The sequence below is a fragment of the Pogona vitticeps genome, chromosome 2 (assembly GCF_051106095.1).
Source record: "Pogona vitticeps strain Pit_001003342236 chromosome 2, PviZW2.1, whole genome shotgun sequence".
In the NCBI taxonomy this organism is placed as follows: Eukaryota; Metazoa; Chordata; class Lepidosauria; order Squamata; family Agamidae; genus Pogona; species Pogona vitticeps.
Window position 1 is genome coordinate 76,723,013 of NC_135784.1, and position 25,417 is coordinate 76,748,429.

Here is a 25,417-nt window from a genome sequence, read left to right on the forward strand (position 1 = left end):
CCAGACATCTACAATGGTAAAAGTCCACCCACCCCTTCCTTATAGCAGATGGTTTTCTCTTCTCTGATGTGAGGAAATGAAAATTTTGGGAGAGCCACAACAAAGCAACTCTGAATTTCACATGGGAAAAACTGAGTGGTTTTCTATATGACCATCGTGTATTCATATACTTATCCAGTAAGGCTAGTTTGCTTACTAAGGAAACTTTGACGCAGGTGAAATAACATCCAAGTCCAGATTTATATAGACAATGACGAACATTCCCACTTCCTGGTGTTTCCTGACAATTGAAAAGCATATTGTACTCAATTAGTTCATAGTATGCAGATAAACATCACACGAGGATGGAAACAAGAAATATTTTTCATTCTGTATCCTTTAGAATACATACATTTTGTTTTCAGTCCCTCTGAAAACTCATACTTCTAGTTTCAGTGTATGGCTAGATTTGGCCTGGGACCTAAATTGTCCTAGGTACAATTCAAAATACTCATTATGACACTCAACATCCTACCCAGCTTGGCTCTAGAATATCTGAGACTATATTCTTCCATACAAGCCTGTCTTGGCTTTGGGGGGGTGTGTGTCTCTAGAATAAATTTTCTTTGCTTCCACCCTCACAAAGCCATGTCCGGTGGAGCTGTGAGAGATGGCTTTCTTGATGCCTACTCCCAGACTTTGATGACCAAAAAGGCAGTCATCACCTCTTTTGGTCTTTCGACCAGCTGACAAAGACCTCTAAATTCTGACAACATTTTGGCAACCTTGGTGCTTGCTGAGGGGGCATTTTTAACAAGTGGATTCTGTGCATTTTCTTTTCATTGCTTTTTTACTGATAACTGTCTTATTAATGGAGTGTAATTTTCATCTAACAGCTTTTTTATTGTGTGATCTTGTTTTGTGCTTTAAATCTATTTCTACTTAAGCGTATTGTGAGCCAGAGTCCTATTTTGGGAGCAAACGTCCAATATACATAAATAAAGAACATCTTTGTGCCACTTCAAAATGAAATCACTTGTGGGCAAAGAGTTTAGCACCTTTGTATAGCCAAGATAAGTAATAGCATCTTGTAAAACCTTGGAGGAAATCCTTTGGTATCAGATATTTGGTGACCCTTTTGAGGACTTCATATCTTTGGGCGAAGTGGGAAAAGACTTTTCCTATTGAAAAATAATCATGTAATTTTGAAAACATAATCTTGGACAAAAGAAACAACTTTTTCCCAGGGCCAATGTCTTACATCTTGATCTGAAGATTCCAAGTTCCCACGCGAGAGGTCCAGAAGGAGAGACCTCCCGAAGCAGCAGAAAAAAATGGAACTAAGGTAACCACGGGCCACGGGGGCTCTGGGGAGGCGGTCCTAGTAGTCTTTTAGCTCCAGAATACTCTGAGGCCTCTGCGTATGCGCAGACTAAACCCATCAGTGTGCATTCAAAGAGGTCACGAAGAAGAATCATGTAATTTGGAAAACATAATCCTGGACAAAAGAAGCAACTTTTTTCCAGGGCCAATGTCTTACAAAGACAGTGTGTCGAATCAAAGAAAGACTTACCGCAAGCACTGATCCTGCTGGGCACTTGATCCCTCTGTCACACTTAGTACATCTTGACTAGAATACAGAAAAAAAGGGAAAACCACAGTATTTTTCAGAAGCTGCTAGAAATATCAGTTTCTAATGTAAGTGTGTAATGAGGACAACAGGCCATAAAAGCAGGAACACAAATATATTAGCAGTTTTTCAAAAGCTGTGATGCCAGCCTACTGACAACTCACAGTATAAGAGAAGCTTTCTAGCCTGGGCAGATGAAATGCCCAAATGCTAGTGACAGGGTAGGATTATGAAAATTGTAATCCAATGAGCCACTTTTCTGAGCTTTGCCACAGCAAGCAGACACATATTCTATACCTGGAGTATTTTAGGACCTTATTGTTCAACACAAATAACTACTGAATGAGCAGAGAATGTCTCCACATGGAACATTCCCCTCCCCCCATGTATCTGATTTAGCACTGTCTTTATCGGTATGTGTCTCCATTCTATATGATGTACAGCTTTTCTCAGTCCAACAGTGACAAACAGTGACAAAACCTCCAACTTCCTGTCAATTTTTGGTCTCATCCCGAGGATTAGTTTCTTTTCATTGCTGTTTAGCCCTATTGCACTTCCCATGACGTGCATTTCCACAGTCAGAGTGCCCTGGTCAGAAGTTTCCAAACTGCAGTCAGTTAGGACAGGGGACACAGACACATGCAAGACAGGCGAAGAAGAAAAACTCCAGCAGGGGATGGCTTGATAAGAATATTTTTAATTACCCTTGCATTTTCATTTTCTTTATATTTCCTGCCAACCTAGCAGTTTGAAAGCATGTAAATGCGAGTAGATAAATAGGTACCACCATGATGGGAAGGTCACGGCGTTCCGTGTCTAGTCATGCTGACCACATGACCACAGAAACCGTCTACAGACAAACGCTGGCTCTACGGCTTGGAGACAGGGATGAGCACCGTGCCCTAGAGTCGAACACAACTGGACTAAATGTCAAGGGGAACCTTTACCTTTACCTTACATTTTCTTAGTAGACAAGTAGAGATAAGCAGTTTTAAGAGGCTGATTTAAAAAAAAATATTTTGTGTGGATGGGAAACTCCATTAGCCCTGAGCTCTTTCACAAGAAGCAGGAGTGAACCAGGAGAAAGCAAGGAGGACATCCGCCGCCCTGCCCCCATATCTGTAAGATGTCCTGAAGTGTAAACAATGATTTAGACCCACACTTAATTCTACAACAATGAATAAACTTAGAATAAAGAAGAAATGACAAGAGACTAAAGCTGTACCTTTTGTATTGTTGTGGTGTTAGTGCTGCAACGATTTTTGTGAATTTGTAGAACTTGAGAAACCTCAATCAACATCCCGTTTCTTGTTTCAACAAAACGACCCTTCAAAAGGACTTTGTTGACGTATGCCTGTGATGAAAAAGGATGGCAAGGGGCAAAGTTAGAAAGGCACAATGTCTCCCAACAATAACTGCTACCAGCTTTGAACAGACAGAAAAAGAAAGGTGTCATCGTATGCTTCTGGCATTATAAAAAATTACCATGCAAGTACATCTTTCTGTAGCCAACTGAACAATTCATTGTCTCATGCAATCTTCCAGTTGGCTGCCAATAAAGCTGTACACAGCATTGACACTTTTGTATCTGTAGAGTTCACAGAGCCATAGAATTGTAGAGTTGGAATGGATCTCAAGAGTCACTGAGTCCAACCCCCTGCCAGCGTAGGAAATCCACAGCTGAATCATCCCTGACATTCAAACCCACCCCGCGTCTGCCCGCCCACCCCCAACATCCACAGATGGACAGACCGCTGCACCCGCCGTGGGCATAAAATGAAGGCAATGTGCTGGATAAAACAGCAGTGTGGGCCAGATGTAGGCTGTATTCTGAGACCCCTGCTCTTGAGCAGCAAAAAATCCAAGCCTGATCTATTTCCCATGTAACAGCCCTTCAAATACTTGAAGATGTCTCACATCCTCTTCTCCAAGCTAAATAGGCTAGGTTCCCTCAATCTTTCTCCATAGTGCTTAGTTTCTAAATCTCTTGTCCTCTGAACATGCTCCACCTTCTTGATATCCTTTTTAAACTATAGTACCCAGAACTGGAACAGTACTCAAGATGATGTCAAAGCAGAACTGAGTGATGCTATTATTGTCCTTGATCCAGACACTATGGGCTTGTCTACACCCCCATTTTGGAGTGGACTGGATTACGCTAAATAAGGTCGCTAGGAAGTCAGCCATGCCATTTGGTGCAATCCTCACATCCAAATGGCATACAAACCTCAAACGACCCTATTTGGTCCACATCAGTATGATGTCAGAAGCAGGAGGAGACAGGAAGGGGCAATGACGGGAATTTTTGTTTGCCTTTCTCTTAAAGAGCAAACGGAAAAAAATCCTCTTGACACCTTCTGCTGCTGTTACTGATCCACTCGTTGCTTTTAAGGCTTCGTCCTGTGCCTGTCCAACCTTGTGCTGACTGTCTTTCACAACCACTCCCCACTGCCACCACTGGTGTTACTTTCACTGTTTCTTTACTTCTTTCAAATTAGGATAGCGCTAGTTCAGTATTACAGATAGAAAAAAATATAACAGATTAGACTGCAAGGTTTCCTTGTAGCCCGAAACTTGTAATCCTGGCATCTATTACTTGACAAACCCCCACAGACATAATTTACTCTCACATAAGTAGGCACACATGCCAACAACTCAAAATAAATTGCATCCACAATTGAGTTAAAATAAACAACCCACTCAAGACTGTTTAAAATACCTCGCTTTCTGAACAATAACAAAAGCACTTCCTGGCCAAAAGAACGAGCGCTCAGCTATACGTCGTATAAACCATTATTTTAAAATATTTTCAAGCATGCTAAATCTGATGCAAACCCAGGAGTATTTTGCAGTATAACCACACCCTCATTTTATTTGTATTAGTCCACTTCTCTAATCAGTTAATGTCACTTTGAATCCTTTTACCCTTGAAATAAATTTTAAAAAATCACTTTGGATCCTGATTCCGTCTTCTGGTGTATTAGCTATCACTCCAAGTTTGATGTCATTGTCAAATTTAGTGAGCGCCCTCTCCAAACCCTTGCCATTTTAAATGATGTTGAACAACCGCAGGCCAGGGTCAGAACCCTATAGCACCCTTTTGTTTTTTCCAGGATGATGAGGTGTGATTTGGGTGCAGCCTGTCAATCAATGAATGAATTACCAGCTGGAGATCTTCTGGCCTATTTCACACTGGTCAATTTTTAGCAGGATTATAAAGGAAAGAAAAGGAGTCATGTGTTCCTTGTGCAAAATCCCCAAATAAAGATGAATAATACCATTACTGAGCCACTAAGAACCTTTAAAAAAGGGGAACTTTAAAAAAAATTGAACATTCTGATAAAGGTATCACCCATTCTTGTTTTTGGATTGCACATACAATCCCACTGCTGCAGCACAGAGACAAGCAGCCCCCTTACTTGAAAAATAGCCCTAGTATTCTATTACCCACTTCAGCTCCATCTTGTTAAATTACGCATTCCAGAAGCAAAGCAGAATTTTCACTGATTATCACCTGAGTGGCATTCTTATAAAACATCAGCCAGTAGGAGGGTCCTAACATTGTACTTTTGTGAACTCCACTTTTCAGGTTCTCAGACAATAGTTTGTCTCCAAGTATGATGTGGTACCGTACACTGTTATTATCCTAGAAAGCAAGGATCACAAAAAACAAAACATTTGTAGTGGTTTTTTTTTGTTTTTTTATTTTAAAAGATACAAATCAATGAGACAACAGCTAGAAGATATGGAAATAAGAAGTGCATTAGTGGTAAGCAGTAATTCTGTTCCACAATCAGACCTGCATCTACTTTAATTTCATTAAATAGCTCTTTGGTTGTTGCTTTCAACCTGATCATCTTTATTATCATTTCATTAAGATTCTAAATTAGATGGAGGCACAGGCCTCAGCAAAATTACTGTCATGACAGTCACAAAATGTAGCGACGTGTGTGTGTCTGTATGTTTTTGTATTCCTATCTGACAAGCTGTGAAACACAAGCAGGAACACAGCCCATTACCAGATCCATTCTGTGAATTTGTGGTAGAAGGATGCCTACTTACTTAAAAAGCAAAATGTGCTGCTTATATATACCGCCTCATCGTGCTTAAATTAATCTCTGGGCGGTTTACAATTTAATGTGCAAGCTATGCAATGCTGCCTCCCCCAGCAAGCTGGTTAATTTACCAACATTGGAAGGAAGGAAGGCTGAGTGAACTTCAAGCCAACTACATGGGATTGATCCTGGGTCATGATCAGAGTTTTGGCTACAGTACTGCAATCTAACCACTGTGCCTAAGAGCTCCTCCATAAAAGTAATTATTACTAAACTCACTACAACTTATCCTTTGTTCCCTCACTGATTAGACATAGAAATACAATCTAAAAGCATGTTATTTTTAAATCCAGTAAGGAGGAGGTACTTACGAGTTGTGAAATATTAAATGCTTTACAATATTCCTCAATTGAACTATTTCCTGGGACAAAAATAGTGTATTTTTCAGATGACTCAATCTGTCCAATCAACTGGTATTGCTGAAAGTTTCAAAAAAAAATACAATTAGCCAGCAAATGTGGTCAGTAAAGACTGCACAGTGTGCAAAAACAAAACCCTGCAAGAAACACTTAGAAACATCATGGGAGTTTTAAGGGAAACTGTTTCAGGCTGAAAGGTATGTCTTACATTTTCTCTGCATAACTTTATAACAAGATTCTCAGTTCTCTTGATCACGAGGCCAAAAATGTTGGCAGAGCAGCTAATTCAATAAGTGGATTCTGCCTCTAAATATAGGAATCAGAAGAGCACACATCCCCCTTTAAAAAGAATTATAGAATTGTAGAATAGTGAAGTTGGAAGGGGCCTCTAAGGCCATCAAGTCCAACCCCCTGCTCAAAATCACATTCATACTTCTATTCTAAAAATATCAAACCCAGTGTTTAATAGGAAAAGAAAATACTGTTAATGGGAATCCTTGGATTTTCTTCTTGGAGAAATATAAATTAAGGTTAAGGACATTCTCAGGAATCTGCTCCTTCTTGTGCAAATACATGCTTCTTTTTCAGAAAGCCATGTTGTACCCAATCACCTCCAACAGGGGAAAAAAATCCCTAGTTTTTTAGATTAGTAGCAAAACTATTCTTCTTAGACAAGGGATGAGAAACATCTGTCCCTCCAGATCTGCTGGCCTAGAGACCTCTTATCGTTGGCTTTACTGAACAGGGCGAGAGCTGGTGAGAGCTGTAGAAAAAAATACAGCTGGAAGGTCAAGACTTCCAAAATTTTAAGACCACAACAGATCCTTTTGGCAGTGACAGGACACTGGGTGACTTAGAGCTGTCACTTCCTTTGGTCTCACATATGCCATTTTCCTCTTTCAGCCCCTCTCTTCAAAGAAGCCTCTGCGTCACAGATTAAAGTTATCAGCTTCTACACACCTGCAGGCTCTTGTACCTTAGTTAGTGGGGTTCAAACCACTTCAGAGATAACAATGAAATGAATTCCGTGTGAAATCTTACCTCTAGTAGCTCTTTGAACTTAGTGAAGGAAGGTATGGTGCTAAGTTGCTGCTGCAGACCAGGAGCACTTGGAGGTATGTCCACTGAAGGTAACAGCACCTAAGATAGCGGGGGAGGGGGGGAGAGAACGCACAATCTGACAATCATTCTTTATTGCTTGAAATGGATTAGTGAAGCACAAGGCCTGTCTTGAGGAAATAGAATGGTCTTCAGAGCCACCACAGTTTGGTGGCATGGTTGGTCTCTGGTTACCAAGGATTTCTAAACCATCATCAATATTGAGATCTCTTTTTGGCACAAAATATTTCTTTTCAAACCTTACAAATATGCTTAATCCAAAAAAAAGGGGGGGGGAAAATCAAGTGCAATCTAAATAACATACCTTATCAATTATATAAATGGTGCTGTTAATAGCAGGGATGTCACCCAATGTGATGCTTGCATTCTGAATAGTTATAGCCTGAAAAAAAAAAAAAAAACAACAAATCAAATGTGGCAATTTGGTACTGAAGTACTAGACTAGAGCCCTGTTAGGAAAAAACCACACAAACTCAAGGGCAGCTGCACAAGCCGTGGACATGCACCTGGTTTTGCAACCAATATCAAGCAAAGGACAGGCTGCCAGAGGAGGAAAGTCATTTGAGCGATTACCCCTCTATCCTATGTTTCCTCTACAGGCCTTTCCATCTCTACCTACACATAAATATTCCAGCAGACTCTACCCTTAAATTGCACATCACAAATCTTGAAAGGGCCTGAATCTATTCCACAGTGTCTGTTCAATGCCCACATTGCTTTTTTCCCTAGATAAACTATGCAATACAATATTTCATATGATGTGACATGCCATGGCATTACAATCAACATTTAATTTAATCCAGTTATTGTGGGCCTTCTCATTGCTTTCACAGAAATGCACAGAGACGTGAACTCTACTACCCCCACCAGTGCTTTGCTAGTTCTGGTAGAAGACTTTGACTTATACTTGTTATACATAACCAGATCACAGAATGGGAAGATGTCACGATGCCCAACCTTCACCTGTAGCTACTGCTAGCTCTTATACACCTTGCTTGTGGGAGGAAGGAAGGGGGGAAGGAGGAGGGCAGTTCCATCTGACTGCCCACTGAACAACATGAAAAACGTGTTCTTCATGGCGAGCTTAGCAGATCTCAGTGCAAGCAGGCCTTCAGAAAAACAAGAGAAACATTCTGGCCTACATCACTTCCTATGATATCAGAGCAATCCTAGCCTATGTTTCTTATAAGTTGAGTGTTATTCCAGAAAGTCTTGCTAAATTATTGCTAGTGATGATAAAGTGCACGGTGCTATTTCCCATATGTTTTCTTTTTCTTCTTTTTAAGGACAAAAGCAGGCAGTTGCTTGCTTGTTTGTTACCATCATACTGTGGGATCTGCATTAAGCTGGTTGTTGGAAAAGGGGCCCAACTAATGATGCTCTTTACAGCTCTGACCATCCAAGTATTTTGTTTGAATTCTTAGTAGTTACTCTACAACTATCCTAACCTACTGCCACAAATCAGATAAAAGTCAAGCGGAACATCCCTGCCTCTCCAGTTTTCCAGGCACATTTCAGGCCAACTCAGTTCTAGAGAAGAAAAATGTTTCATTTGTGTGAGAGAGGTGTCCTTAATGTGTCCCTCACATGTTGCTGGGTTCACCAGGTCAAGATAAAGATCCTGCAATGGGGATCAGTGAGAAAGGGATCAGGAAAAAAGGTGATGGATCCATGCTTTGAGGTCTATCATACAGTTGGGATCAAAGCAAGGAATGAAGCACCAGCATTCCAACTTATCTTTTTGCTGCACAGATCCTGCCATCACCAGTGTAAAAACTGGTGTGCTCTAGTCAGGATCATCGTGGGTGCCATCCCTCGCAAGAATAGCAACCACTGCTGCAGCTGTTAGGTGCATTTCACCATCTGCACAGTCAGTAAAAGTTTATTCTGTTTCCCCCTCTGGTTATAGGCTGCCATATTGTTATTTGATTTTATCTGGACTCTGGGCTGGTTCACTCTTATGTGCGTTTTCACAATCAGGTGGCTCAGGCCATTTCCTGCCCCCTCCTGACTGTTACCTTGACTACTTCTGTTACCTTACCATAGTCCATCCCCTGGTCTCAGGTTTTAGCCCTGACATCTCAGGGAAAGGGCTGCTGTTGTCCCGACAACCCAAGATAAAAGCATTTTACATAGTAGAGATATTATAGATAAGGGGATCCTACATTCACCTTGACTGTATTATTCTTTTCCTGTTACAGACTCTCCATTTTAAAAGCAGCATCAAACAGATTTCTACTGTGCAAAGTTGGCTGAAAAGAATTTGGGTGGCAGAACACAGTATATATGAAACAATGTTGTGAATATTATTTGTAAAAGTCCTCACCTCACTGCTGTTGCTTATCATCCATTTGGTTCGGGGATCAAGAGTGGGAAGTTCCTGGTTGACATATTTCTTGAGTTGCTCAGTTGTAAAAGAACCTTGGAGGAAGTGGGACCTACAATAAGGTAAGAAGAGTCAAAACAATATTGCCAGTTGCCTTTGCTCTTTATGCACATTGCTTACACTCAAACATAGCCTCTTTTAAATATTTCTGCATCTTAGATCTTCCCTTTCCACCTATTCCAAGTTCTCCAGTAACACTCTTAGGTCATATACATGTTGTGCAATCCACTACTGACAAATAGTATTCTTGAAGGCAGGTTGGACTCCAGCTGTATACTGACAGTATACTCATTCACACTATGCAATAATTGTGTGTGTTGCTTATATAGCGCATTTCCTGCACTAAACATGTCTGGATGGCATACATCTATGCACTTGGAGACCCTTGTCCAATTCTGATTTTCAGACACATTTACAGGGATTGAAGGATACAAGCATAGTGTTCGTACTTTGCACATTGACTGCAAGAAACACTAGAATGAGCCTCGTGTGCAGCTATTGTGACTCCTGTGGAAACCTGCTTGAGCTGTTTCAATCTACGCTGTAAGTAGTTGTCTGGTATGATACAATGTCAGGCTAATGATATGTCTAGCTCACTGCTGTCAGGCAAAGTGTTTCAGGCAACACTACATAGAGATGCCATGAATTTAATGACGGACCTTCTGCAGGCCACATAAGTGCTCTACCAGAGGGCTATTACAGCAGCACCGTCTAGAATACAATATACAGAAGGGGAAGGATGCCTGGGAGTGTCTCAGTATCAGAGTCTAACCCTCCGTGGGCTGTCTTAGATCTGTGGACTTATTGCTCTCCCTTTTAGAGGCTCCTTGGGCCTGTCTATCTACCAGGGCTCCCTCTCCCGTTTCATTTTGTCTTTCTGAGCGCTGGCAAGCTTTTGTCACGGACATGGCATGTCTCTTGTAAGCATGCCGGTATGTCAGTCGAGCACCAGCTACGACAGAGCACCTGCTGCACTTCAATGTGTTCACAACTTCCAAACTTCCAAAGCATGCTGGGAACAAACCTCTTCCTGTAATGTCTCACCAGATGGTGGCAAGAATATTTATGGGGAATTCAGCCTTTGTTTAATGAATACTTCCCCCAGATACGAGTGGAGCTTTGATTAGAATGAATGAAAGCTACGGTACTTTTGCTACAGGACCTTTCTTAAACAAACAAACAAACAAATCATTTTTTAAAAAACCACCAGAGCTCAAGTAGATATGTTTTTGCTGACAGGCTAAACTAAGACCATTACAGGGACAGGCTGGTAAAGGTATCTTTCAAGAATCCTGCTCTCCTTATAGTGTGTTGAAATTTGCAGAAACCAGATCAATGTCTCAAACACTGTGCTGAACCCAGTTCTGAAACCCTTAGATTCTAGTCAGGGACACTGATTTGTTCTGTGGCTTTGCCTTAGAACAACTACAGCCATGTAACTAACCAATTGCCTTATTCAGTTATCTTGTACCTCAGGGGAACATTCATGCATATGCACAAGGTTTCTGAAAAGTACAAAGCCAACTGTACCTGACCAGAGATGGCAGCATGTTGGGCTCTAGCCAGAATTGTTTCTCAGCCATGGTCAGGTTTTGGATGGCTTCTTTTGTTGGTACCAGAACAGTAACATTGCCTCCTTCCGGGATGCTGAAGAGGGATGCCTTCCCCACCAAAAGCAATGGGACAAACATACATTATTGAGTGTTAAAACAAATTTATTTTATTTTATTTTCATTTTTAGGCTGCCTTCTCCCAATGAGGGGATAGGGGATGAATACTGGATGGAAGGTAGAAGATAAATTATTGCATTGTATATTATCTCTGACATGACTTTTTTTAAAAAAAATCTAGTATGCAGACTCCAAAGCTGAAGTAACATTATGACAGACTGAAGGCATAAGCAGATGAGCATAAAACCCCCAGTGAATTTCCATTCCATTTAGCTCTTCAGCATCATGAACAAAGGCAGTGCCAACTTCCCAGTAGCATCTTTCCATATATACACAAAAACAAACAGAAAGAGAGAGAGAGAGAGGGACCTACCATTAGGCAGTGTGAGGTCGTCGCCTCAGCAGCAGAGGTTGGGAGATTGCGGTGTTGGAGACCTTTGTGCCTAGTGTCCTATTCATGCATGTGAACAATATGCTTAAGCCCTATGGTTTTAGGCTTTTTCAAGATTACCCTTCTGTCTAAAGAGCAAACATGAAGAGGAGGAAGGAAGAGGGGGAAAGTAACAATCAAAACTAATGATTTGGAATGCAACACGTCTCACCTTAATCCACTCATAGAAGGAAGCAAAATGGTAGTTCCTTGCCAGCTCCTTTGAAAAGAGAAGACAACAGATTTATGAGGAAATGTCTGACTGGGAAACATATTCAGCCAAGATGCAGTGTGTCACTTTCATGTTCAATGCTACTGCCATTGATGATTCCACTCCCTCCCAATACACAATGCAGTCCTCTATGACACCAGAACCTACAAAAGAATGTTTCTAAGTCCTCCAGATCAATTTTATAGAGTGTATGGAAGGTGAAGGTAAGAAGGGGGCCTAGCTGATTTTAGGGAATTAGATCCTGCTCTATACTTATACAAATATGACCCCTCCTATTTGGCCCAGGTATTCAGTATTCAAAGGTTAATTGTTACTGAATGTGCAAAACACTGGTAAGGCTGCACCTGGAGTATTGCAGACAGTTCTGGTCACCAGACCTCAAAAAAGACATAGTGGAACTGGAAAAAGTGCAGAAGAGAACGACTAAAATGATGACTGGGCTGAGGCACCTCCCTTATGTGGAAAGGCTACAGCGTTTGGGGCTCTTTAGTCTAGAGAAAAGGCGCCTGAGGGGGGGGACATGACTGAGATGTATAAAATAATACAGGGAATGGATAAAGTGGATAGAGGGAAGCTCTTTTCCCTCTCACCCAATACCAGAACCAGGGGACATCCACTCACCAAGTGTTGGGAGAGTGAGAACAGACCAAAAAAAATTTTCTTTACTCAACATGTTGTTAGTGTGGAACTCCTTGCCACCGTGATGGCATCTGACCTAGATGCCTTTAAAAGGGGATTGGACAGATGTCTGGAGGAAAAGTCCATCGCAGGTTACGAGCCATGATGGGGATGTATAATCTCCAGGCTTAGAAGAAAGGTAGCTTCAAATGCTAGATGCAGGGGAGGGGGATCAGGAGACAGGTCTCTAATTGTCTCGTGTGCTCCCAGAGGGATCTGGTGGGGCCACTGTGAGATCCAGCAAGCTGGACTAGATGGGCCCTTGGCCAGATCCCGCAGGGCTCTTCTAATGATCTTATATAATGTGGATATTCCACTTAGCTGGCTGACAAACAGACATTGCTAGATCTATCCATGAACATGTTGATTTCTTTTAAGACGGAAACCTGCTTATGCAAGTAGTCATCATTGTCTTCTGGAGGGAAGTTAATTCCTAGGTATAACAATGGAGCTACAATTGGGAACTTTCCCAATCAGCATCTACAAGCTAATTCTATTCCAGTAATTAAATGTAACTTTACATTCTAAAATTACATTACATTAGGCATCCTTCAGTCTCGAAAGACTATGATGTCGTGCTCTGTATGGATATTCTAAAATATTTGTCTTTTTACCCTAGTAATATGACCCTGGAAAAATCTCTAAACATCACACCGATACAACTTGAGGAGGACTGAGGGGGTAGGACAGAGCAAACCCTATCGCTCAGGAACCTCCCCCCATGGAGCCAGGAGGCCTCAAGCCAGCAGGAGGTAGAGCAGCCCCCCACCTCCACACTGTTCCACTACAGATTCTTTGACCCACTGGAAAAGTGGCCTACTTTATCATGGGAGTTAAAAGGACAGAGCTAAGGCTCTGGTCACATAAAGGAAACATTCTCTAGTTGTCCCCCAGTTAGATCAGCACTGGTTAGGCCTCACCTTGAGTACTGTGTCCAGTTCTGGACACCACACTTCAAGAAGGATGCTAACAAACTGGAACTTCAAAGGAGACCGACAAGGATGATCAGGAGGCTGGAAACCAAGCCTTATGAGGAAAAGCTGAAAGAATTTGGCATGCTTAGCCTTGAGAAAAGAAGCCTAAGGGGTGATATGATAGCACTTTTCAAATATTTGAAAGGCAGAGGAGGGGCAAGCTCTGTTCTCGATCATCCCAGAGTGCAGGACACGCAACAATGGGCTCAAGTTAAAGGAAGCTAGATTTCGGTTGAATATCAGGAAAAACTGCCTAACTGTTGGAGAAGTATGACAGTGGAACCAGTTACTTTGGGAGTTGGTGAGTGCTCCAACACTGGAGGCATTCAAGAAAACTTAGATAATCACCTGCCATGTGCTTGCGCGCACACGCACACGCACACACACACGCACACACACACACACACACACACACATGGTACTGGTTTATTTTCTCTCTTACTTCAAGGGGCAATTCAGCCCTATATATAGTTGAGATATATATATCTCAAGGGACTGAATATATTGAAATAAATTGTTACTGCTAAAAGTTCTTGGGACATATAGATACCACATGACTGAGAATCCGTACAATAGAGGTATAGAAAGTACTGGAAGAACTAGAGAACGTTTCCATTGTGTGACCAGGGACTCATTCTCCCAATGTACTTTCACAAGTCACAAGGAATCCTCAAGACTCCCACAGTGCAGTGGGGCACTTTTTCTAATGGTTCAAAGAAATTCTATAGTGTGGAAGTACTCTACCTTCTGCTGGTTTGAGAACGCCCAACCCCATAAGTTGGCAGGAGGGGAGGTTCCCACTGAATTATGGGACTGGGATTCCTTAAATTCCAAAACTCCTGTCTCTAAATACTTCCTTCTTCTTTCATGTATAGAATCTGTTTACATATTTCGTTCAAAATACAAATACTTTATGCTTCTTTGTTTACCTTGATTACATCACCATAACAGAGAATTCCATCTCCCATGTATCCTTTGGAGCACTGGCAGACCTTCTCTCCAGTACCGAGAGTAAGGCACTCAGCCTATTAAGTTTAAAACAACAGAAAAAAAGAATCATCATCAGAGTAGAATTACGTACCTATTTTATAAAGGGCACAGCTCATCATTATTCCCTCTGCCCCCTGGTAACAGTTCAAAGACTTGTAAAATGCGGTCAGTTATGGTGGAGAGAGGGCAAAGAAATCAACACACATATACAAAGTTCCCAGAAACCGCTTCTAGTTCCAGGTTGGTGAAACATAGATTGGCGGCTCCTCCCTGAAGAATGACAACTAGTTTTTGCAGCACCATATTTCCTCAAAGGCTCCAACTTCTTACCAATTCATGGCAGCCACCGTTGTCTATGGAGCAAAGATCAATGGGGTCACAGTTGTAACCATCACCAAAATAGCCTCTCTTGCACGTACAACTGCTCTGCAAGTAGGAACAGAAGGAAATCTGGTCAATATCTGCTATTCAAATTTCTTCCACAGACACCACACTAATCTTGCATTGTTTCCCCTCCTTTTAAAAAGGCTCTGCAATGGATCCTTGAAACTTGAAAACAACGCTGAAACTGGAATATTTAGCTCCTGCGGCGTTGAATTGGAAATGGACCATCTGCTAGTTCCATTTCTCCTGAACTGAATGCTTTAAATCTTAAGGGTCTTTCCCCTCCCCATCCTAAATACAGTATGTGATTTAAGGTTGTTGTTCTTTCACCGAAAACAAAACAACAGGCAAAGCTATGCTCAACACATAGAAGGGCATGTAATAGCTGTATAGCCACATATGTTTTAAAGACATAAAACCTCTGGGATAAAAACAGCCTTAGTTCAGCAATCGTATAGCTGAATACACAGATTCTAATTCAGGTTTTTAAGAGTTAAGCACTTAAAGCCCTCAGTTGTGGATGAACAAATCTGTCAGAAACTGAAGACACCAAATGGCAAGATCCTGTCAGTATTTTAAACAAGTGATGCCTCATGCCTCAGATGTGTTGAGGGTTAAAGCCTATCAGATTTCAACATACAATTTTTAAGGAAAATAGGGGGAAAAATGCCAGCCCTACCTGCCCAGGCCCAATATAGTCACAGTCAGCATTAACATGGCACCCTCCTCTGAACTCTGTCACACAGTTGTCAATGGCAACACAGGCCTTTCCATCCCCAGTCCATCCTCTGTTACACTGGCAGGTTGCTGTGCCAGGGCCTGAACTGGTACACATGGCCTGGCGAGAAACAGAAGAGAAACTTAAGCAAAGAGGACTATAATCTTTATCTCAATAGAGTGAAGAAAAAAAATCTACATAGTGTAACTTGATTGTTTTCGTTTATAGCTTGGAAACCCAAAACCAGAACTGTTTTCTTTGTAGATTCGAGTGAAAGTGCTTTCAACTGACACAACATTTGGATGCTTGCAATTGGCTGCCCAACAGACAGTAAAATTTCACTGTAAGTCAGTTCAGAAGTATATTGCTTCTGATCCTGGAGGTAGTACAGCATCATCCTGGTGTCTCATCATTGCCACTATCTTAGTCAGGGTGGGGGTGAGGGCAGGTGGAGCAGGAAAATTACTGAAGGAAATGGTACTGAAAGATTTGCCCCAAACACAGGCTGCACCAGTCCTGGAAATGGCAAAGTAAGCATAGTAGGAGTAAAACCAGCAGCAGCAGCCAACTGCGGAAGGGTCTCTAACTTGGAAAAACACATACTTTAATTAAATGCTTATTAATATCCTAGGTTCTTAGGAATTACTTGATATTCAAGGAACTAAGTTAAGCAAGTTATGCTGTGTATAACAAAACAATTTCTTTAAATGTTCTATGTTAAAAATGTCCCTGAATAAAAAAAAAATGAAATTAAATGAAAAGTAGCTAGATGGCCACTTCCAGTTTTGAGTTTTCTCAGGTGTGTGTTGCATGTGGGGAAGAGAGGAACACGTGGGAGACTTGGAGGATTTCTCCACACCTGCTTGAAGCAAGAACAGGCTTTCTTCATTAAAAATAGTTTTGGGCTCTGAGGAATGTTGGAATGGGTCTACAAGGTTTAGAGAAGATGCAAGCATGACTACTGATTTGGTTCTTCCTGTTCACTAAGTCAAGCAACCGTAGTATTTTGTTTAAGCTGCCAGATCAATGTAACATGAAACTGTGCATCGCATAACAAAACCAGCAACAACAAACAACATGCTGTCAAGTCAATTCCAACAAAGGGCAACCTTACCAAAGTCTTCTGTGTACAGAGTACTTAGAAGCAGTTTCCCAGCCCCTTCTTCCAGGGGCATCTTGGGACTATTCAGCTTGACCAAGGCCACACAGGCTGGTGTCTCTCCTAGGAGGCACCAGTGGAGGATCCAACTGCCAACATCCAACTCCACTGCCAGACACTAATTCTCCGAGCTATCACAAATGACTTAATCCAATATACCTCGTGCGATAAGGTAAGCATCCTCTTCATCCCACATCATAGGTGAGTTGCTAAAGATGCACAAAACAACTGAGTAATGAAATATCAATCAGCAAGGAAAGCATGCTCTGCCCACATACATTTACTGAACATCCTCCTTGTTCTGGCATGATGCAGACATCAATCGGCTTGCAAGAAATCCCATCTCCTTCATATCCATCCTGGCAGATGCATCTGAACAATACACAGAGGAAACTTTTAATTCACACATTTATTTCCCATTAATTTATATCCAGGCAGAGCTGGATAAGAAGCTATTCCCTCAGGTAATAGATTTTGGGAATCATGAAAGGGCAGCAAATTGTTACTGATTTAATTTGCTATTGCTTTGTATTTAGACGTAAAGTTTATAGACGTCTGAGGGGGTCTGGAGGACACAAGTTGATGCTACACCTCAAATGAATGTCATGGGACAGCTGTAAATTAAACCAAAAAGCAAGCATTTTTATCAACATTTTAACATTCAGTTTAAGCAAATGCTCTCCATGGTAGCACCCTGTATTATTAGATAAAACCAAGGTCCCCTTGGTCACCTCTCTTCTCATTTCTCTCCCTCTCTCTGACCTGACAGCTACAGTCAGAAACTTGAGCATTTTTCTCAGACACATGGAGAAAAAAAAAAGAACAACAGTGTTAAGTGTATTGGTTCAGAAACAAGCCCCTCTAAATCCAATGGTTATTTTTACCCTGCCTTTCTCCTTTAAAAGGACCCAAGGTTATTGACAGCTAAAAACAGTATGTGTACATATGCTAAAAAGGATCAAACAAATACAAAGGATCAAAAAAACATTCAAAGCACCTCAGTCAGGAAGCCAGGGAAGGCTTGCCTGAAGAGACAGGTCTCTGTCTGCTTGAGTAAGGACGACAAAGATGGGACCAGCCGGGCCTCCTCTGGGAGGGAGTTCCAAAGTCTGGGAGGTGTGGCCGAGAAGGCCCTCTCCTGTGTCACCACCAAATGCAGGTGGGGGAGGTGGGGGGACTGAGAGAAAGGCCTCTCCTGATGATTTTAACAGCCAGGAAGGCTCATAAAGGGAGAAACAGTCCTTTATAGGTCAAAAACAGCACTCTGAATTGTGTCTGGAAATGGACTGGCATCCAGTGGAGTTGTTCTAACCAAGGGGGGTTATGTTATCCTTGTAACTAGCCCCAGTTAGCAATTTCGCTGCCCTGTTTTGGTCACACTGAAATTTCTGAACACTTTCCCACAGGCAGCATGTTACAGTAATCCAGTCAGGCCTGTGTCGCTGTGATCAGATCGGCACCACCTGAGAGGGGAATGGGAAAGGAAGAAGGAAACAAGACTATCAAGGAACCAGAAAAGGGAGAGGAAACTAAACAAGGCTGATTTCCTTCCCTCTCTCTGTTGACCTCTGTGTGCTTGGTTGAGGCAAATTAATCCACAAAATTAATTAGCAACTTCACAATGGATCTGTTCACATTATTTCTGCTATGTACCTGCAGCCTGTGATTACAGCTGAATGCACATTAAGGTTTTAGGGTAGTGCTGGGCCATGGAATCCCACATTTTATGTAAAATCATACTTCAAAGAAATCTTGTACCTAAACCCCAAAGACCACTGATTTGCATAATTCCAAAAGTAAGAGCAGTGATGTTACTTAGTCACTTTCACTAGTTAGGAACTTTCCCTTTCCACTCATGGGCTTCTTCTAAATCTCTTGTTTCTGGCTTAGGATTGTACCCAAAGCCAGTCTTCATCCATGTGTTTTTCTGCTACATTCCTTTCTTATTCCACTTGGTCCTCACAGCTTTTCTAAAAGCTGACTCTTTGTTCTGTGCACCTGAACATAGGTGAATGAGGAGTGCCCTTTGCTGTTCCACCTCAGGTAGCGAAATGCTGATCGTACCACAGAAAGAAATGGATCAGTGCTGCAGAGACAGCTTACCGTGCAGTGTCATTCAGGCTGCAGACTGCATTCTTATGGCAGTGCAAGGAGCTACCACATTTCTTACTAATCTGGTCACAGAATTCCCCTGTATATCCAGGCTTACACGACCCAGGCTGGCACACCCCCTTGCTTCCTGGTCTGTTGTCACATATCCCATGAATGCAGCCGCAGTCTGCCAGACAGAAAAGAAAGATTTAGTTGAACCACTGCCACCATAAGAGGTTTATTTTCACCATTTAGTTTCTCAAAGAACAATAAAGGGGCTGGGGATAGTGGTCAAGAAGACCTCCCAAGGATTCTCCCTTGTTTCAAGCCAACAACTTCTGTTGTAAAACATACGACCATAAATGGGGGATCACCAACTAGTGCTTACAGAAGCCAGCATCAGTTGGACAAATTGAACATGGAAGATCATTTTCCACTATGGAGACTACACTGATGTCTCCCTACAAGGAGCAGGTCATGGACACTGACTTTGTCAAAGGATGGCATGTGCTAATGAGACTGCAAGTTGGGAGGTGTCTTCAGGAGGCTGAGGAAGATGTAGGCTATTAGGGGACTGATTTTAGCTAGAGTTGAGGAAGGATCTTGCCAGAAATCTGATAGGGAAACAATTGGGGGTTAATGTAGGGGGTTAATGAGTGGGTTAATGTAGTGAAGATCCACTTATGATCCATCTGTGTATTTGTAAATACATGCAAATATTGTATTCGCGAAGGCAATATTATAACATGCAAATATTATAAAATATAAACAAAATTGGGGGGGGGCTGATTCAAAAGAAACCAACCCTCAAAGCAAATGCCACAGCCTTTGAAACCTTGGCGCACAGAACACTGATGTGTACGTAACAGAACTGTCCATTCTGTCGGGGTGATGTGGACCATCAGACCAAGAACATGCTGAATGCTGTAGTAGAATTACGACTGAGCTGCAGGGAGACGGCAGAGTTGAGGAGCTAGGGCATCAGAAAGCATGCATTCAGAACCAACCAACAGAGTTGTATCAAACTAGGGACTTTGTTGTTGCTCATACAAAGTTTCATCCTAGACACAAAGCTTTCTGTAACCCTTCCCCAAAGCCTAAGCCAGTTACAAGTGTGAGAATATTTTATTGTTTAGAAGACATTCCAAAGTGTAATTCTAACAATCCGCCACACCGGGTTGCAACCCACAAAACCAAAGGTTCCTGCTTCTAGCGTCCTTCTGACGCATATACATGTACATACACAAAAATTCAGTGCCCCAATCAAGCCTAGCCATCTGTAACTGTTTTGCTGAAGAAGAGAAAAAGTAGGCTTGGCAACTAGCCATTGCCGGACACAGCAGACAGCTTGTTCTAAGAAACAGCTGCTCTTGCCACATCATTGAAAAGCACCTGATCCTTGTGCCATGAACTTTTCTAACCTCTTGTAGCTTGCAAATGAGGTTGCTTTGCTTTATAATTGGTCATCTGGAGTTAACACTGGTTTAATTTGCCTTCAGACTGCTTAGAAACAGTGCTAGGAGAGGAGCATGTGGCTGAAACATTAATGCGTTCTTTTTACAATGACTTGGTAGCTTTCGTGTCTGGTTTGGCCTTCAGAGAAGGAAAAGTCCTAAATTAGATGCTATGATTTCTCAGTTGGATAGTATTGGCAGATCCCAGAGAAGTTCTGCCTGCATAAGAACATGGAGGCAAGAAATACAATCCTTTCTTTCGCTACTGGATTCAAATTTCTAGACTTGCTGCTAGAAAAATCTGGCTGGTTTTGAAATTCTTGAAATAAATTGTTGATTCCCTATTATATATGAATCATAACTCATTACACTGAGCGATCCAACAGTTTTCAGGTAAATGTTCGATCTCTGGCAGCTTTAAATAATCCAACCAAGGAGATTTCTCTCTCCCACCCCTCAATCTCTCTCTCTTTTAAAATCACGACAAGAGTCTTAAATGTTCCCCTCCTTGATTTACCCTGCCTGAGGGTTCCTGTCACCCATCAGGGTTGCTTTCCTGTAGACTCAGAGTCACAGACCTTCATCACAGTTCTCCCCATGTTTGTTTGGGTTTGAACAGATATGGCAGGCAATTCCTTTGAAATCCTCAAAGCAGCGACACTGGCCATTTCCTCGAATCCCATCGGAGCACTATGGAGAAAAAAAATAAATTTAGCCCAACAAAAGGGATATTGTGCAGCAAGACAAAAGTCTTTTCTTCTTTTTGTCTTCTCCCCATAGCTCCATGAGCCAAAAAAACACAAAGTCTTCTTGAAATCAGTGGGAAATAAGTTGTCCTCAAGATTTTGTGAGAGCCCAGTTTCCATTCACACCAACCAATAGCACAGTCAGTGATTATGGGAGTTGTAATCCAACATAGTTTGGGGGACCAGAACTTTGCCACACCTTATCTACAGAGTTTTATTTTTCCAGTAACACACTCTAGTTTGATGCTGAACTTCTTTATAATTCAAACTGATGAGTGCTAAACAAAAAAAATCATGTAACATGGCAACTGTATACCAGCATTAAAAGATCTCCAGATAATAGAAAAGAGGCTCCTTCAATGAGATATACTAAGAGATACTTTGGTCTTGTGAGGTCCATTGTATGGCCATACAACATTCAAATACAGCCATTAATAATTGTCTTGTAACCATTTCTGACATGCCTAATTAATAAATAAATCAAAATACATCAAGGTATTGCTCAAGCATACATCCTTGAATGGCTAATTTTCTATTGCTGGCTTTAAAACATTCTCCCATTTGTCCAGAAGATTCTCTGCCACTTACGTTTCCTCTGCCATAGCATGGATTCGTAAATCCACCAGGACATGGGGTGCAGGAATGACCAAAGAACCCTTTACAGCAACCAGGTGTCTAAAAAGACATAAAGCACGTCATTTTGAAGGACATCACCAGCCCTTGATCCTTAAATTCAAGATTTCACTAGAATTTCTCACTCTTTGCTGCCTTCTAGGACTAGAGAGCTACTACTACTAGAGTCTACTAGACTACTAGAGTCTAGTACTTTGCTGTGTTTGTTGTTTATGTTTGGGATTCCATGCTTCTATAGGCAACAGTGATTGTGAAAAGGGAATCAGTTATTCCTATGTCTATGTTTTACAGCTTGTAGCAGTGTTAGTCTGTGTTTTATAGATTACAGCAAGCTTTTGACTGTGTGGATCTGGAGAGGTCTGGGGTTGTTCCTAATGAAATATGTGGTTTCATTGGGAACCTGATGTGTAACATGTATAACCTGTAACACTAACTGTCCTGGTGTGTAACTTGATGTGTAACCTGTAATGTTGACTGTTCTGCTACACAAGCTAGAGTGTAGACCAGAGGCGACTGTTAGAGGAGGACAGAATACTGAGTGACAGACTAGTTTCCAATCGGCAAAGGTATCACTCAAAGGTGCATTTTGTCCCACTGCCTGCTCAGTTTATAAGCAGGACACCTCATATAGAAAGCTGGATTAGGTTCAGATGAAGGAAGAGCAAAGTGAATTTCGTTGTATGGGTATACTGTGTATATACTTACAATGACAATAAATTATTATTATTATTAAAGTGTGGTGCAAGAAATTTCCATGCACAAAATTTAAGATACACAGATGCTGGCATACTATCTATGGGCAGGAAGCAGCGAGGAGTTGATACAACTAGTGAGGTAAATGAAATAAGAGCAAAAGCAGGTTTTCTAATTACTACATACTACGCAAAAGTTGGACAGTGATGAAAGCTAACACAGAAAAAATGGTTCATTTGAAACATGATATTGGAGGGGAGCTTTACAGATACCATGGCCTGCCAGGAAATCAGAAAACTGGGTGCTAGATCAAATCAAACCTGAATTCTTTCTAGAAGCTAAAATTACTAAATTGGAGCTGCCTTACCTTTGACATACAAAGAGAAGGCAAGAGTCAATGGAAAGGAAATACTGCATGGGGAAAATGTAGGTAGCAGGAAAAGAAGACCAAACATGAGATGGATATAGGAAAAAACACAACCTTTAGTGTGCAAGAGCTGGACCTGGCTGGCAATGATAAGACTTTATAGAAGTTAATGATTCATAGGACTGAAGCAGCTTGACAGCATATAACAACAACAGGGCCAAAAGTGCCATTTTTATCCTTTCCCTGGGAACAGAGAAATATAGATTTAGAGCAGAGCTCAGAGAAGTTATGTTTTTGGGCCACATTTCCTAGAATCCTCTAGCCCACAAACCCAGTGGCCAGGATAGCTGGCCAATTCTGGGGTTAAGCAGAACTTGTAATTCTTAAAAGCTCTTCCTCCAACACAGATTTTTGAAACAGTTTATAGTGGAGATATCCCAAGAGAATCAACCCTCCTTAAATGACAGAAAAGAAGGAAGTGCACCCTTGGATTTTGCCTTTGTTTACTGTTTTAATGAAAAAAAAAAGCCTTGTTCTTCCTCAAAGGGCTGCATAAATAATGAAGAGGATTCTTTGTCTGGGTTCCACCATGCTATCCATGCAGTGACCACTAGAAGCAAAATAACCAAGAAAACATTGGCAGCAAAACAGCTTTCGGTACCCTTTGAATCTGTGGGTAATTCAATATTCAATTCTTATCCAAATCCATTAAAAATTACCCTGCATAAAAAGATAATATCCTTACTTTTTGGTTAGGTAAAGGTTCCCCCTGACATTTTAGTCCAGTCGTGTCCGACTCTAGGGCGCGGCGCTCATCCCCATCTCCAAGCCATAGAACCAGCATTTGTTCATAGACGTGTGGTCACGTGGCCAGGACGACTAGAAACGGAATGCCGCAACCTTCCCACCGAGGTGGTACCTATTTATCTATGCGTATTTGCATGCTTTCGAACTGCTAGGTTGGCAGGAGCTGGGACAAGCGACAGGAGCTCACTCCGTCACATGGATCCAATCTTACAACTGCTGGTCTTCTGACCTTGCAGCATTTCTGCAGAAGCTTCTGCGGTTTAACCCGCAATGCCACCACTTTTTGGTTAGGTGGCAGCAAAATAAGAAACTGCCAAGAAATAGAAGATCATTTGTAAATGCCTCATAGATATAAATGAGTCATAGCCCTTTCAGAGGGATGGCTATATTGTACTGTTCTAACAAAAACAACAACAGGTTCTTGTGGCATCTTACATGATCAACGGAATCATATCCGCCATATGTTTTCATGGACTACAACCAGATCATCAGATAATAACCCCCACCCTGATCTAGGTAGGTGCATGATTCACCATTAAGCATGGACGACCAAGGATTGAAATTCTGAACGTTTGGAGTGTTGAAATAATTAAACAGACTGTAAAAAATGCAATCCTAAACATGTACCTTCTGCTATAAAACTGAGGTTTGAACAGCAGTTTTCTAGAAGTCACTGCAAAAGAATCACACAGCTCTCCAGCCAAATATGAAGCAAGCTCTATGTAAAATAAAACTGACATGCAAAAGAATCTCTTTCATAGCTGACAGCTGAATGTGTAGAAAATGATAAGGAGATACTGTACAAAATAAAAGATAAAATGGCTCCTAAACTATGAATTCTGAAATATGGTAACATGACCAGTAGGTGTCACTTGCTGATGTAGCAAACTGCTGGACCCCTAACTTACTCCTTCTGTAATTTACATTGGCAGCATCTCACTTATCCCCCAGGTCCAGAGACCAGTTAGCCTCAACAAAAAGGAATGATCTGCCATAATAACAACTTGCTAGTTTTGCAATCAATGGAAGCCAGATTTTGCCATCCTAGTAAAACAAATAAAGATCTCCATATGGTCATTTACTGTACAGAGATCAGCAGTTTACTACACTGAAAAAAATTATTTGTTTACAGTTGCAGGGAAATACAAACAACACAGAAATATAAATATAGGGAGAAAAGTAGCACTTGTAAAGGTGAGAAGACTCTGCTGGGGGTAGTACTGGTAAGATTTTTTTTTTTGCAACATTATAGAATTGTGCTGATGTTATCCTGCAACTGTCATTAGTTCATTAACATTACTTGTTAATGTGACTTAACTGAGAGTTTAACTTTATTATACTTTTGTAATGCCTTGGTTAAATTCTTGTAATACTACCTTGTTTCCCCCAAAATAAGCCCTAACCTGAAAATAAGCCCTAGTATGATTTTTGACCAGGGATGAAATGAATCGCTAGACTCCCAGTCCAAGGAAATGTTTCGCAAAGAGCAAATGGGAATAATGCCAGGTTGGTAATGGGATGAAAAAATGGCATTCACCACAGATAGTTGGGAGACTTCTGCTCTGTAGATTACACTTACCAAAATTGTTTGGTTACATTTCTTGTTGCAACCTTTCTTCATCACATTCACGCCTAATGGATCATGGATATAAACACAGTCTCCTGGAAACACTCCATGCTCCTTTAGAAAGAAAATGTGCTATGAGTATAAAGAGCACTTTTCATATGCTTTTGCATGTGTGTGTTCATGATTTCTCGCTAGCCAGAGAGTGTTCCACTGGGGAGTCAAGCTGATCTAGGAAC

The 25,417-nt window shown here is 41.4% G+C and overlaps 1 protein-coding gene across 1 annotated transcript in view; it reads right to left on the reverse strand.

Annotated features, from left to right (window-relative positions):
- Positions 1-25,417, reverse strand: part of STAB1 (stabilin 1) — a 127,619-nt gene that overhangs the window by 57,390 nt on the left and 44,812 nt on the right. Inside the window, exons 20-37 of the mRNA XM_072989761.2 lie at positions 25,194-25,295; positions 21,703-21,789; positions 20,947-21,058; positions 18,927-19,101; positions 17,102-17,195; positions 15,626-15,784; positions 14,893-14,988; positions 14,502-14,597; positions 11,861-11,908; positions 11,119-11,249; positions 9,529-9,640; positions 7,507-7,584; positions 7,125-7,223; positions 6,036-6,143; positions 5,124-5,255; positions 2,835-2,963; positions 1,553-1,609; positions 197-280 (exon numbers count right to left, since the gene is read on the reverse strand). Coding sequence (XP_072845862.2) covers positions 197-280; positions 1,553-1,609; positions 2,835-2,963; positions 5,124-5,255; positions 6,036-6,143; positions 7,125-7,223; positions 7,507-7,584; positions 9,529-9,640; positions 11,119-11,249; positions 11,861-11,908; positions 14,502-14,597; positions 14,893-14,988; positions 15,626-15,784; positions 17,102-17,195; positions 18,927-19,101; positions 20,947-21,058; positions 21,703-21,789; positions 25,194-25,295 — 1,899 coding nt within the window. The remainder of the gene's footprint in view (positions 1-196; positions 281-1,552; positions 1,610-2,834; positions 2,964-5,123; positions 5,256-6,035; positions 6,144-7,124; positions 7,224-7,506; positions 7,585-9,528; positions 9,641-11,118; positions 11,250-11,860; positions 11,909-14,501; positions 14,598-14,892; positions 14,989-15,625; positions 15,785-17,101; positions 17,196-18,926; positions 19,102-20,946; positions 21,059-21,702; positions 21,790-25,193; positions 25,296-25,417) is intronic.